Raw genomic sequence first — 15,510 nt, 5'->3', positions numbered from 1 at the left:
CATTGTGGACAGGTGAAGAGGGCTGTGGTGAGAATAGTGTGGGAGCCCCTGGCACAATGCCTATCACATAGTAAGTGCTCAAACAATCTGAAACAAGAAATACTGAATTACTGATATCACTCCTGAACCAACGGGCAAAAGTTTCTGTATGGAATGCACACCACATGCCCAGTACTAAATGGTGGGAATAGAGAGGCAATAAGAACAAATGGCGATGCTAGTCCTCGGGGTAATGCAGAGGAAAGGCACAGAACGGTGTGCAGAGCCCGGTTACCTCTAGGTCTGCAGCCCAGGCATTCCAGCCCCAGGTTTGGCAGACAGGAATTATCCCAAAATTCCTTGCCCAAGGGTGGCTGGGTACACTCTGATTTCCAGCAACTTGTAGACTAACTCCTGTGCTCATCTGCCCAGGGAATACAAACTCGTTTTAATCCTGGCCTCAAACTGTTGTTAGGAAGGTAAATCTGCTGCAAATATAAAAGCCTGCGCCTGGATTAGTTAGGATTACCTAAACAGCCAGCGGAGAGCCATGAGAGCACCATCCTGGAAAGCTGGAGGTAAATGAAAACGCCATGTCGAGTATCAAAACTCTTTTTTCCATTCGGTTGCATTAGGCACTGGCATCCTTGGGGCCTGGCCTCTTGGCAACCTGTCCTCAGCACAATAAAAAGAAGGAGAAGGCGGAGGGGTGGAAGGAGAGAGAAGGCAGAGGAAGGGGAAGGGGCGGAGGGAGAGGAGGAGGAGAAACTGAAGAACTGCAAAGTAGCCCAGATCTCAATGGGGCTCCTCCCTCCTCCGCAGACTTTCTATGCCCAGGGGGATATTTTTCCCCTTCCCAGTGGAACTGTGGGGAAATGGGAGTGAACTTAGCATGGCCTTCCCTTCCCCCAGCTTCTCGCCCTAGGGTAGACCACTTGCTTCTTCCCCAGAACTTGCAGGTTTTATTGGTATTTTACACAACAATGATTTGGGAGGCAACAGTCCCCTGGGGTAGCTTTAATCTTGCCTTGCCCCAGAATTTCCCAGGCCAGAATCATCTGGGGACCACCTACGGGATTTTCCTGTTATTAGATGTCACCCCTACTATCATTCTTTTTATGTGACTCCTTTAAATCAAGTTACTTCTTTAAATCTTACCATTGTTCCAGGCAACTCTAGCTACAAAACCATGGCTGTTCCTGTGCTACATTTTCCTAATACACATTAACATAAGTTATTATTATTAAAATGGCATAGCATAGTGGTTAGAAGTAAGAGGCTGCCTGTATTTAAACCCTGGCTCTACTACTACCAGCTGTGTGATCTTGGGCAAGTTACTTAACCTCTCTGTGCCTCGGCCTCGTGATCTGTTAAATAATAATACCTATGTCACATAGTCACAATGAGGATTAAATTAGTTAACATTTGTATAATGTTTGTATCATCTAGAACAGCCGTGGGCAAACTACGGCCTGTTTGAAATGAATAAAACTAAAAAAAAAAAAAGACCGTACCCTTTTATGTAATGATGTTTACTTTGAATTTATATTAGTTCACACAAACACTCCATCCATGCTTTTGTTCCGGCTCTCCGGTCCAGTTTAAGAACCCATTGTGGCCCTCGAGTCAAAAAGTTTGCCCACCCCTGATCTAGAACCTTCTATATGAGCAACACTATTGGGAACACTAAAGGCACAAGAGGATACACCACCTCTTTCCTCAAGATTTGCTTATGCTATTTCCCTTCTTGGGGGTACTCTAGTGCTCCCCCTTTCCCCTTTTCCAAAACTCCAAAACAAAATCAATGAACAACACACTCATTCCTACCCTCTTGAAGCCTACCTATTTAAGGTCAATGTTAAATAGAAATAATAACAATTACAACCACTTGTTAAACACCTATTATTTTGGAGGTTCTGTGCTCAGTACTTTGAGTATATCATCTCATTTAGCTTTTATTTTTAACCTTTAATTTACCTGTAATTTTCCTAAGGTTCTATAACTACTAAGTAGGAGAGCCAGGATTCAAACCCAAGTCCGTCTAACTCCACAGTCTAGACCAGGGGTCCTCAAACTTTTTAAACAGGGGGCCAGTTCACTGTCCCTCAGATCGTTGGAGGGCCAGACTATAGTTTAAAAAAAAACTAGTCAGCTGCTAAGCAACAGGCAGCGGCGGCAAAAACACTCGGGGGGCCGGATAAATGTTTCCGGCGGGCCGCATGTGCCCCGCGGGCCGTAGTTTGAGGACCCCTGACCTAGACAGATCATGTTAAGCCACAAGGCCCACCATGAAGTCCTTCCAAGAATCATCATGGCATCCACCCAGGCATAGCTTTCTTTCCCTCCCATTGGACTTAGTCAACTCTACCTCATAATATAATGCTTTATATGTTGGCCTGTTTCCTTATATTCCTCAGGATAATTTTTTTTCTATTTTAAGCATTTTGCAAGAAAATCCTTCTAAGATGTCCCTACATTTGAAAAAGGATTGCATTACAGGGGACTGAATTTAACATTTTCTTAACAACTCCAGTCATCTTTATCAACACCAAATACTGTCATGTTCTATGACATAAACATGACTTTAGGGTAGTTTTCGCCTGTGTGGTGTGGTGTGACTCTTTAAAAAAATCAGACTCTTGGGCCCCCTCTCTGGACCTATTGAATCAGAATCTCTGGGTTAAAGACCGGAGTCACCCCCTTGCAGAATCGCCGCCTTAGGCTCTGTATGGGCATTTGACCCTGCTGAGTGCTCCCAGACATGACTGTGCTTCAGTTCTTGCGGCTGCTTTTCGTGGTTCTGCTGACCTCTCCCATCCTGCAGCCTGACAGCTATCATTTCTCACGGCTAACCCACACTGCTGCATGAGCCATTCCGATTCCTTCTTCTAGCCACCAGTGCTGGTTCGGTGGGTTCCAAACTCTTTCTTTTCAGCTTCAAAACACATTCCTAGAAACTGATTCTTCAGCAAATGACAATGTGACGCACACAATACCTGAGACACGCTAATGGAATGAGTGGCCTGGTTTCCCAGAGCTGGTCGCCCTGCCTTCCCTGTGGCCCTCACCACCTGTGGTGCCTCTGAGGCCCCTCCCCTGACTCCAATAACACAACCTTCTGGCAGATCTGGCCACACTTTATCCCCCTCCCCTGACTCCAATAACACAACCTTCTGGCAGACCTGGCTACACTTTATTTTAATATGTTTTTTATTAATTTTAGAGAGAGAGGAAGGGAAAGGGAGAGATAGAAACATCAATGATGAGAGAGAATCATTGATTAGCACACCCCCTGCTGGGGATGGAGCCCACAACCCGGGCATGTGCCCTGACTGGGAATTGAACCAATGACCTCTTGGTTCATGGGTCGATGCTCAACCTCTGAGCCACATCGGCTGGCCCTGGCCATACTTTTATAGTGACAGACACTTTATTTTTTATAAACATTCAAGCTTATCAGAGAAGGGTTTTTTTCATGAGTTTGCCCATGTACTCCAAAGCCGAGTGTGTATTTCTTGTTATCTGGGAGCATATCACCAAATGTATAAATAGCCCCTATGTTATATTTGCAAAGTTCCCTCTTACAGTGAACAGTCTTAACAGGGAAAACAATGATGTCATTGCATTAATTATTGGTCTACTGTCTACTTTTGAAAGGCTCTCAGAAAAATAAAGATCAAGATAATTTGCCTTTTCAAAAAAAAAAAAAAGCCTCTCCTTTGTAAAAGAGAATGTCAGAGCATCCAGAAAACCTTTCTAACCTTTAAAAGTTTAGGTATCTGCCGAAACCGGTTTGGCTCGGTGGATAGAGCGTCGGCCTGTGGACTGAAAGGTCCCAGGTTCGATTCCAGTCAAGGGCATGTACCTAGGTTGCGGACACATCCCCGGTGGGAGATGTGCAGGAGGCAGCTGATCGATGTTTCTCTCTCATCGATGTTTCTAACTCTCTATCTCTCTCCCTTCCTCTCTGTAAAAAATCAATAAAATATATTAAAAAAAAAAAAAGTTTAGGCATCTTATACTGGCCATGTTCTAAATACTTTAGTATATTAGTAGCATACTAACAGGTTTCAAGTAGCAGTATTTAAAGTTGAAAAAAAATATTTGAGCAAAGTTCTCTTAATGCTCTTTGTGGCTTTCTCTTCTAAAATTTATCATTTTGAGCTGCAGAATTTAGACAGTATATTTAACATGATGTGCACTAGAGCGGGGAAGGATACTGCATGGGGGCACATGATTTCTCTTGTGCATTAGGACAAGGTTCAAAGCCATGTCTGTAGAGGGAGATAGAGTCAATGTGGCCAAACATTGACCATTCATAAGAACAGCTAAAAGGCGTACAGAGTGCTTCATGCACTATTCTTTCAACTTTTCTATAGCTTTGAAATTTTTCAAAATAAAATTTGGGGAAAATGTTCTTTGAACCAACGTCCAGCTGAAACAGAGTCACACATGTAGGGCAAGATATTCCACAGGGCCTGGACGAGGGAAAGGAAAGTGAGGCTCAAAGGTGCAAAATTTCAGGAGGCATGGGTAGGACCCTGAGAGGGAGTGTCTCTGTCAACTTCACACCTTAGGCATCTCACTCGCCTAACCCTGCAGTGATGGCGAACCTTTTGAGCTCGGCGTGTCAGCATTTTGAAAAACCCTAACTTAACTCTGGTGCCGTGTCACATATAGAAATTTTTTGATATTTGCAACCATCGTAAAACAAAGACTTATATTTTTGATATTTATTTTATATATTTAAATGCCACTTAACAAAGAAAAATCAACCAAAAAAATGAGTTTGTGTGTCACCTCTGACACGCGTGTCATAGGTTCGCCATCACTGCCCTAGAGCCTGACCTAATACTCAATATTTAGCAAACTCACTGCTTTCTGAAACTCACGGTAGTAATTCAAAAGAGAAGAAGCTTAAAGTCAATTTTATCCATGCATTCATTGACTCAATCTTCAAACATATACTGAGTCCCAGCCGTATGCTAAGTGACTACTCAACTAGGAACCTACTCTATGCTGATAAACCATTTTGACTCTAGACAAACTAATCTTAGAACAAATTTCTGCCATCCATTTATTTGTCTATGTGTTACATGCTGGGGTCACTATGACAGACCAGGTCCTGCTAAAGTAATTATCTGGCAGACTTAATTTTAATGCTATTTTTTATATCATTATCATCATCATCATCATCATCATCATCTGTTGGCATGTCTATTTTCCCAATTCAATTCCCAGGGCAGGGAAGAGCTATTATTCATCTTTGTTTTTTGACACCCAGAATGATGGCAGATAAAGTGATCAATAAATTTTTCTTGAAAGGGTGAAACGATAAATCTACTTATTTTTCTTCCTCAAAGATTTGCCACATTTAGATGGATATGAAACTCCCTGCCTAATACTACTAGCTAGCGTTTACTGGGTGCTGACAGCCTGCCTGGGGTGTTTTCTGAGCTCTTTCCATACATGAACTTAGTCAAGCCTTGCAGCAACACTAAGATTCTCCTTTTACACACAAGCAACCAAGGGAGAGGGAGTTTCTTTCCCAGGGTCGCCCAGTGTGGAAGAGGCCACACCAGGGTTTGCCCTCAGAAGCCCAGCTCTGGAGTCTGTCCTCTCAAGCACTCCACTGAGAAAACTCAGAATTAGGACCCAAAGAGGTATCCCCCCCCAACCCTAGCCAGTTTGGCTCAGTGGATAGAGCATCGACCTGCGGACTGAAGGATCCTGGGTTTGATTCCTGTCAAGGGCACCTACCTCAGTTGCAGGCTTATCCCGGGCTCTGGTTGGGGAGAGTGTGGAAGGCAACCAATCGACGTGTCTCTCTCACACCGATGTTTCTCTCTGTGTGTCCCTTCCCTCCCTTCCACTCTCTCTAAAAATTAATGAGAAAATATCCTTGGGTGAAAATTAACAACAACAACAAGAAAGAGGTACAACCCATTCCAAACAGCACTCTATGGCTTGCCTTGTGCCCATTATTACCTAGAAAGATCAAGAGGGCACAGGGACACTTTTAGCAAAATGATCTTCACCTCTCACGGCCTGGGCAGGCAGGGCAGACTTGGGGGGACTTCTGCCTCACTGCACCTTGTCTAAATATAACCAACTAAAAATAACCGAGGGGAAGTGTCTCCGACACGCCAGCAGAGCCGCAGAGGATGTGAGGTGAAAGAATGAGCCCGGCCTCCCTCCATAACAGGCAGAGATGATTTCCAACACCAGCAACTTGCATATTGTGATGAGAAAACTAAGCTCCCGATTACTGACATTCCACCGTGTGTTTAATTATGCAATTATCTTATTGTATGAACAAGTGCTAGGGCCCAGCAGCGATCGCTGAGATGTGGGCCATTTGGAGCTGCAGAATTTATTCTTCCCCTCAGCTGCTTACTTCTCATGAGTCCGTCCACTTTTCTGGGATTATGAAAATGATCCTATTTTTGAACTGCTTCATTCAGAAATCAGAAGCAAATCAGGCCCCAAGCTTGCCATTCCAACTTTTGAGTATGACCTCCCTCCAGACTGAACGTATTTCAGGAGGGAATAGCTGCAAATTCTCACCATTTTTGTCTTCATTAATCACTTGAGGCTCTTTCCTCTTTTGAAATTCAAATAAATAGAATGTAAATATAAATAAAAAAGCAGTTATATAAATTACATATTTTCAACGAGGCGAACACAAATCCATTCTTGTTCATTTGCATAATAAGGAGTTATCCCAAAGGGTTCATGTATCAGACTGTAAAACCCAGAGTATTCATCAAAACATCTAAAACAGATATGCCGTGATATTATTGCGCACTTCTATTTGCCACAGTTACCTCGGCAAATATGAAATGTAATCATGCAAAATTAAACATTCCATACATTTTCTATTCATTCTCTAACAGTCTCCCCATACTCCAAAATAGGCTACCACACTTTCAAGTTTACAGGGACAAACAGTGAATCAAATTCCTTGTTTCTGAAACCATTACGAGTAATAGATCTTTTTTTTCACTTAGGGCTTTTCATCTAAGAATCGCCTGGCTCTTTACACATAAAACTTAATTACTCCATAGGGTCGGCTACATCCTCAGCCAATGGGACGCCTCCTTGCTGATAATCACTCACAGAGAAGCCATACCTGCATTTTCTCGAGCTAAAATGGGTCCAGGCTATTCGTGATGATGTTTCATTTCCTTCAGCATGACTAAGAGGCACAAGCATATGTAGGAACACATAGCTGCAAATTCCCACCATTTTTGTTTTCATTAATCACTTGAGGCTCTTTCCTCTTTTGAAATTCATATAAATATAATGTAAATATAAATTAAAAAAAACAGTTGTATAAATTACACATTTTCAACGAGGCGAACACAAATCCATTCTCCCAAATAAGTAGCAGTGGAGAACACAAACTCTGGACCCCAACTGCCTGGAATTTGAATCCCAATCTGCCTTGTCATCTCTGACATGATGGAGAAGTCCCCTCGCTTCCCTGTGCTTCAGTTTTTGCAGTGACAAAATCAGGACAATCACAGTACCTATCCCAGAGGGCTGTCAGGCAGAGGAAATGAGTTAGTACAGGTAAGTCACCTAGAACACAGCCTTTTCCAGTCCAGATATGACACCTGATACTTTTCAAAGCCATTTCACAACGATGACCTCATTAGGGTCTCACCATCTTCAAATAAAGGAGTGGAAGCAGATGCTATTACCTTCATTCAACAGGTGAGAAAAGAGATATTCAGAAAGGGCTACTGGAGGTGAGGACTAGAACCCCTGGAACCGAGTCTAGTCAAACTGACTCAGTGACCCAGACAATCCTTGTTTTGGGAGTTGGGGATTGGCTGGCAGGGGTCCTGTTTCGATGGAGACACGGGGAGCATCCTATCAGCAAGGCTTGTCTTACATAGCAAGAGACCCAGATCAGCAGCAGACACATTAACAAGACTGTCTTCATCATGATTTCCGCTAACTACGAAAGGAAAGTTAATTTCACGCCTCGCATTCACAGACACAAAGGTTCGGTGCCATTTAAATGCTCTTCAGCCCAATGACAGTCAGTAAACAGGAGGCTCCGTGTTCTAAGGCTTCAAATCACCCTTCCTATCTCAATATATTATTTATGCACATGGCTTAAAATAAACAGCAACTCCAAAGTGGGTGAGTGGTCTCATCTAGTACCAACTCTTTTTTTTTTTTCACTCTGACAGTTACTTTAAAACATCGGTAAACAACCTTAATTCACTTCTAACGAATTAGTAAGCTGCTGCTGTGTCTCCGGGAGGCAAGCAGTTTGTATTATTAACCAAAACAGCTTTCTCCCTGTCAATCATCTGCACCTCGCAGAGGGATGTGGGCTTTGCTGTCTCGTTACTCAAACCAATCCATGGGCGCACGTGACTCCAGATGGTCTCTTCGAGGTCATTCTCTTCCATACCTTTGATTAGATCTCTTGACTCTGAGATGCAGAATGGGGCCTGGAGGAGGCAGAGTCTCGGGGCAGCTTGCTAAGAAAGATACAGACAAATGAGAACCTTCCCAGAGGGTAGAGTCAGAGTCAGGGCACACAAGCTCCAGTTGTTGAAGCTAACAGAGACCACTCTAAGGGGGACCCGATAAGGGACCCGATAAGAGCCCCGAACACTTGAAAGGCTGTTGCTTCGGAGAAGGAAAACTTGTTCTTTGTGGGGATGGATAATAAAATTAGGGCCCAAGGGTAGAAGATACACAGAGGGTGGATTTGGGTTCAACTTGAGAAAGAATGATGTAACAACAAAGAGTTGCTTCATGAGGTAGTCAATCTGCCTCTAGAACAGGGGTAGGGAACCTTCATTCTGCCAAGAGCCATTTGGATATTTATAACATCATTTGATTAATATAATTCACTTAATATAAATGTATGTTGCTATGATAAAAGCTCCTAGATCTATTGAATTCCTAGTCCTGTCTATGGTTGGTCTTGATAGGGCCAGACCTTATACGGCCCGTGGGCCGGATGTTCCCCACCCCTGCTCTGGAGGTTCTTGGGCACGCATCAGAGGAATCCTTAAATTGTAGTAGAAATAGCACTAGATGAGGCATGTAGACCCTTCCAGACATAAGACCCTAAAGGCCCATGAATCTCAGGGTGACTCACAAAAATGGGCTGAATAAGCAATCATGATACTTTTTCTATTTCTCTATGTCAGGAGTTCTTAAGGGGTGACAACCACCTTTTCTAAAAAAAAGTACCATGTGTTAAGAACTGGGCATGTCACCAGCCAGTCTACTGCTGTCCACACAATGCCAGGGCATTGGTTGACTTAGCAAACTAAAAGATGTACCACTCAGCAGGGAAAATCACTTTGGGATTGCACAGTTTCTGCCTGCTCTCTGGTTTTGTGGCTTGCAGCCCTTAGCCATTCCATGGACAGGAGGCCACTCCCAAGCCACCTGGGCAGTAACATGGTCAGGGAGGGGTGATCCATATTTAGCTCATCATTCTAGTTGGCCTCCTCCTTTATCCAGTCTGGAAACACAATACTTAGCAACTTGCCTAAGGAATGTCTCATTTAGTTTCATCATTAACAAAACATTGCTGACCTCAGTGGAACATTCAGTCTCTCCCTGAAACCAACCATTTCTTTAAGACACAAACCACTGTTCAAAACACAGAGTTAAATGCAAGTCAAAAAAGGGGACAAAGAGGTGGGGGAAGAGAAATAAAAATACCTGCATTCATATCAAGGGATCATATAAACATTTTTACACAATATGTAGACATGCATTCTTCTAAATTATCTAGTAAACATTGACTGAATATTGAGTGGGTCAGGCTTTTCTACATTCAACATATTGACAGACCATTAGAGACTTCAGAAATATTAAAATCCTCAAAAGAAATCAGAGTATTGATATTTGGGTATGAAACTCAGTGTTACTGATTTCCTAATATGGCAAGAACAGACATCTGATATTTGCACTTTGCAGTAACAGAACAGAATAGGACAATAATGTGTTATACTTACAAAGTACCCTTCATCCATGGGGCTCCAATTCTACCAATATTAGTTCACTGATTTTCGCAAAAAACCTGAAAGGCAGAGGGTAAGTTTGTGTTACCCCCACTTCACAGCTGGGGATATTGAAATACAATAGACAAATAAATTATTGGTCCATTATAGCGAGAGAATTCAGTTACAGGAGGACAAGAATTACACTTTCATTTTCCCCATCCCCAGTACAACTTATTCACCCACCTTTTCCTTGGGGACTGATATTTCCCATGCAAGTTTCACCATGACCTCAACGTATTGAACACATTTTACTCAGAGTAGAGACAGTGCTGAATGTAACCCCTTAGGTGAATGAGCCCAGACTCCAATATTCCTTTAATACCAGAGAAAAGGTTGGAATATTCCCCATATCCAGTTTTAACATGGAGAAAAAATTAGATTGACAAAATACAATCATCCAACTAAAATTTGGCCTGAAAATAATGTTACTACTGTTCAGTTTGTTATATACTTATGTTCACATGTCAGCATATGGACATGTCTTTAAAAATTATTCCAAGGAAGTCAGAAAGCTTCAGAAACAATCTTGCTAACAACATTTTTAGAAGGGCATATTTTAACAGCTTTTTCTAGGACACCCATCCTTTCTACCACTCTCAGGCCATTTATTTACTCATGCATTGACCAAATAATCTGTATTTGCTGGGTTCTTACTATGTATACTTGATCATCATATGTTTCAAGAATTTGAGTACAGTGAAAGCCACTCTGATATAAAACTCACCAGAAAGACCTGACCCTTTCTGGACACTCCTGGTGAGGCATAGACACCAATCCCAGGAGGATGGCACCTTCGGAAAATATTCTCCAAAAAGATGACTTTGGGCTCTGTTTATGAGCCATACTACTTGGGATTACAGAAATGCAAAAGGATGTGTCTTCTTAAAAATGTATCACCCAGAGCCTTCCCAAAGCCCATGATTTGAGGGTCATGATCTCCCACTATCTTCTCATACTGACTCTTGGTTCATCCACAAATCCCCAGGCACATTCCCACCTCATGAACTTTGTCCTTCCAATTGTCCGCTTTTCTTGGGACTATATTTCTGTAGATATTTCCATGATCTCTGCTCATAAGCCTCTTCAGTGAGGTCTCCCCTGAGCACTCACCTAAAATAGCTCATCACACACTGTCCCCTGCTGCCCTTCCTTTTTCTTCATCAGACTCACCACAATCTACCATTACTTGGTCCCTCTCTTAACTTACTCTCCTATGCGCCCCTCCCCCCAACTAGGACATAAGCTCCATAAGAGGAAGAACATTTTGTTCACTACTGAATCCCAGAGTCAAGGCACTCCATAAATATTGGTTGAATGAATTAATCACAATGCTGTAGTGGGTGCTCTGCCCTATTCCTGCATCTCCTTTTATTCTCACCGGGATACCGTTATAATTACAAATAAATGAAATTCCATACTAGATCATCATAAATTTTTCCACCCATGGGGGCTAGGGGGTCTCCACCAACACTCACGGAAATTAAATGTTCCTGAAAATACAATAAACACCAGTTTTCATTCTTTTCCCTTCTCTTGATTGCTGGAGCACTGGGCCAAGAGTCAGGTAACCTCACTCTCTCTCTCTGCCCAGTTCTACTGCGAGTTTCTCTGAGGCCCTGACCTCTTCATCCTCCGGGGCTTTTGTTGCCAGTGGAAAAATAAGGAAGCTTCAGAAGCTTATTTCCAAGATTTCTTCTGGTTCAGAAACTATGAAGATCAACGTATAGCTGGTGAGCCAAACTATACTCATATGTCTACATCTTCTGATTTAATAGCACTATGTCTCAGCTTTTCTCAAAGGTAAGCAGGTCCTTCTCTACTAAGCAAGTAAAGCAAGTCCTTCCCTCACCTTCCTCTCTGAAATCAAGAGAGAAGGGTTTGCTTATCTAATCATATCTACAAGCATGCTCATTTTGAACCAATGCCACCAATATCACTGAAACCCTCCCACTGCCCCCTAGGATCACACCACCAACACACGACAGACATGCCAAGAAAGATGCCGCATCCGCTGTCTAGGACATCCTGAATCACAGACACTTCACTGGAATCTCGAGACAGACTTCTTGTTTGCTTGCACATTAATAAAACTCACACCTTCGCCAGTCAGATTGCTTTTCCCCAAGCATCTGAACATCCAACGAGATTTAGAAGCAATTAACATTCGAGAATAACAGAGCAATCAACATGGGAATCGCTAATGGGACTGGACAGAATCCAAGAGCAGATATTAGGATAATAGTGAGTCCCTGACATAGGTTAAAGTGTTAATTCTGGAGGGCAGATGCTTGGTATGTTTTCAATAGCTGTGTAGGGTGGCTGTCCCAGCCGTATATGGCTCTTCTATATGTGATGCCCAGCCCCCTTCAACATACTTTTTTTTTTTAAACAACTATTGAAAAGAAGGCATTTTTGCATCGTTATAACACAACCTCTAGCATTAATGGTATATATTAAATTCAAGTTTATTTTTAAATTGCCTACCTGACAAAAATGTTAAAATGTCATTTTTTCTCACTTTGGGTCTCTAGACTACCTTCACCTGTTAGCTCTTGTAGCTAGAGGCCACGAAAATAATAGCTATGAATTTCCACCTTGACGCTTCCCCAATAACTTTTGCCACTTACTTGCATCCCCACGGGTTCAAACATCCCCCCACCCCCACCCCTGCACACATAGAAAGACAGGGACATTCCTATTCCAATGAGCTCTACACGTGCCTCCTTGTCAGTTTTCCTGACCTGGTTTTTGTAAATATCATTCCAGAAATCAGCACACTCTTCTCCCATTTTTTTCACCCTGAGTAATAAATGTTTCCACTGTCACTCTCCCTGCCTCCCATTTCCTAGCCTTCTTCTCTCATGGCTGCATCCATCTGAAATGTCAATGCCAGGCAAATCTCTTTACCTCCGTAGGACCACAGTCCTGAACCCTGCCCCGGGCTCTTCTCTCTCAGCCTGAAGAGTAAATGGCTCCAGCCTGGCCAGTGTGGCTCAGTGATTGAATGTCAACCTATGAACCTGGAGGTCACGGTTCGATTCCCGGTCGGGGCACATGCCCAGGTTGCAGGCTGGATCCCCAGTGCAGGGCATGCAGGAGGGAGCCCATCAGTGATTCTCTCTCATCATTGATGTTTCTATCTCTCTCACCCTCTCCTTCCTCTCTGAAATCAATAATATATTAGAGAGAGAGAGAGAGAGAGAGAGAGAGAGAGAGAGAGAGAGAGAGAGAGAGAGTAAATGGCTCCACCTTCCAAGCCTGGACTTCTCCAGACCACAGCCTCTCAGTCCTCAGCTCCCCTCCCAACCCTCTGGTCATCTGGTCTCTCTCATGACCAAGATGTCCACCTCTAATTACAGGACGCCTTCCCTTATATATGGACTGTGAGCCCCAAGAGGCAGAAACGATGGCTTATCCCCATTTTGTTACTTTGGATGTAATTAATCACAGCCTATTATAATTTCCTTTATTCTATGTGGCTTACAAAAATAAATGTGTTCCAAGGAGGTGTTTTAAATTTTTTCAACTACTTTATTGTTAGATACAAGTATGTGTTTGGGTAAACAACATTTATTTGGGTGGTATTTTTCTGGTTATTCTATTTCATTCATGCTCTATTCCATTCCTTTCTCCTAATCTGCTGTCTCTGGCTATTAAAAAGTCCCTTGCTTCTTAAGAATCCAGCCTTTTTCCCCTTCACCTTCCCACCAACACACACCCATTACAAAAGTGTATCCCTACTTAAAGCTTACGTTTATTCGTTTATTCCCCGAATGTAATCAGCCCTGAGACACACCCTGCAGCCACCAGGCTGTGAGTGCTAAAACCTGTCCTGACAAAAATCTCATACACCACACTCCAGATTAAAGGGAAGTTATCAACAGACCTATATGTAAGAACCCCTCACTTCATCTCCATGGCAAGCAGTTGCGTACTCCCAGCGCCGGCCCCACAGCTGGGAGACTCCAGCCTCCGGATCCCTCCACAGCACGCACATCTCAATCATCGCCTCTCCTCCCCCGCCCTCCCCATCCCAAGGAGCAGCAGTTGAGATTAAAGTGCTTCTGGGGCTGCGGTAATCCAATCAGGGCTGGGCGGGCTTGAATCTCTACCGTTGGGTGGGTAAACATTTTGGCAGGATGCCTTTCTACTGCTCTCTGCATTCCGCACCAGTCTGAGCTCAGTTCCGATGCCTTTACAGAGTGGAGGTGGCCAGGGCACCCTGCCTTGGAAACAGCGACTCACCTGCCTTCCTAAACCTCAGGATATCAGAATCACTTCTGCCATAAAGGAGTGGAGAGAGAGAGAGAGAGAGAGAGAGAGAGAGAGAGAGAGAGAGATTCTGACTATACCCACCCACAGGTGGAGGGGAGAGGAGAGAATGGACAAATGCCGAACAAATGCACAGATTTTTTTTTACTTCAAAGATTAAAGGAAGCCCATTTTTCAACCCTTTGCCTTACCTAAGTACCAAGTAAAATATTGCTCCCAGCCTGTATTAGTCCAGGCTGCTCAGGGGTCCTTATCTTTTCCAGATCCCTTTGGCTGTCTGATGAAATCTGTGGACCCCCTTCCAAGAAGAATGGCTTTTAAAGGATTGCAAAGGAGATTAATTATATTGAAATTCCTTTCCATCCCAGGTTAAGAAGCCCAGCAGGGTGTGGTTTTAGTGGATGGGAAGAGGAGGTTCTATCTGCACTTTTTAGGAGAAAACTCAGGGTTTCTGCTGAAGAGATTTGTGCTATGACAGTGACGGGCCACACATGATGTGGGGACTGTGCATGCGGCCCTGTGACCACACGCCTTCCTGTGCACTCAACCTCCTCGCTGCCTCTGCCTTGCAGACAGCCCATGCCCATTAACCCAGGAGTAGCTAAGAATGTAGACTTCCTCTATTTACAGCCCTGAGTAGATTTTAACTACTCCTGAGAGAGAAGTAGACGGATAAAGAAAGCAATTTGAGGAGTTTGGGGAAAGGAGAAGTAATGATAAAAACTTGTTTTGAACATTTATTCTTTCACCAAATATTTACTGAGCATCTACTCTAGGTTCACAGAAGTGAATAAATGACTTGAAGGACTTCCCCCCAAAAAAGTTCACCTCCAAGTGTGGGAAGACACCATGTAAGCAAATAAGCAAGCAAATGTAAAACAAATAAACAAGTAAATATATTTCCAGTAGAGATAAATGCTATGGAGAAAAACAAAGCAGAGGAGGCTAGAGTGTATAATAAGGGCATAAACTCGTACTTCATAGAGCAGACTTCTTCATTTGATGCCAATACACATTTGTCACCAAGCTCCCACTACTGTTCCCAGCCCTGGAATAGATTCTGGGGAAGCCAGGATAGATATAGATGACATAGATTATAGATAGATATAGATATAGATATAGATATAGATATAGATATAGATATATAGATGTGGATGATATAGAGATGGAGGTGGAGGTAGACATATGGATGGTTGGATGAATAGGTGTA

The 15,510-nt window shown here is 43.1% G+C and overlaps 1 protein-coding gene across 1 annotated transcript in view; it reads right to left on the bottom strand.

Annotated features, from left to right (window-relative positions):
• Positions 1 to 15,510, bottom strand: part of PPARGC1A (peroxisome proliferator-activated receptor gamma, coactivator 1 alpha) — a 666,008-nt gene that overhangs the window by 460,832 nt on the left and 189,666 nt on the right. Inside the window, exon 2 of the mRNA XM_005877664.2 lies at positions 9,981 to 10,045. Within this exon, the coding sequence (XP_005877726.1) occupies positions 9,981 to 9,998 (18 nt within the window). The 5' untranslated portion in view covers positions 9,999 to 10,045. The remainder of the gene's footprint in view (positions 1 to 9,980; positions 10,046 to 15,510) is intronic.

Source organism: Myotis brandtii, unplaced genomic scaffold (genome assembly GCF_000412655.1).
Source record: "Myotis brandtii unplaced genomic scaffold, ASM41265v1 scaffold525, whole genome shotgun sequence".
In the NCBI taxonomy this organism is placed as follows: domain Eukaryota; kingdom Metazoa; phylum Chordata; class Mammalia; order Chiroptera; family Vespertilionidae; genus Myotis; species Myotis brandtii.
This window is presented reverse-complemented; position numbering and strand designations above follow the sequence as displayed.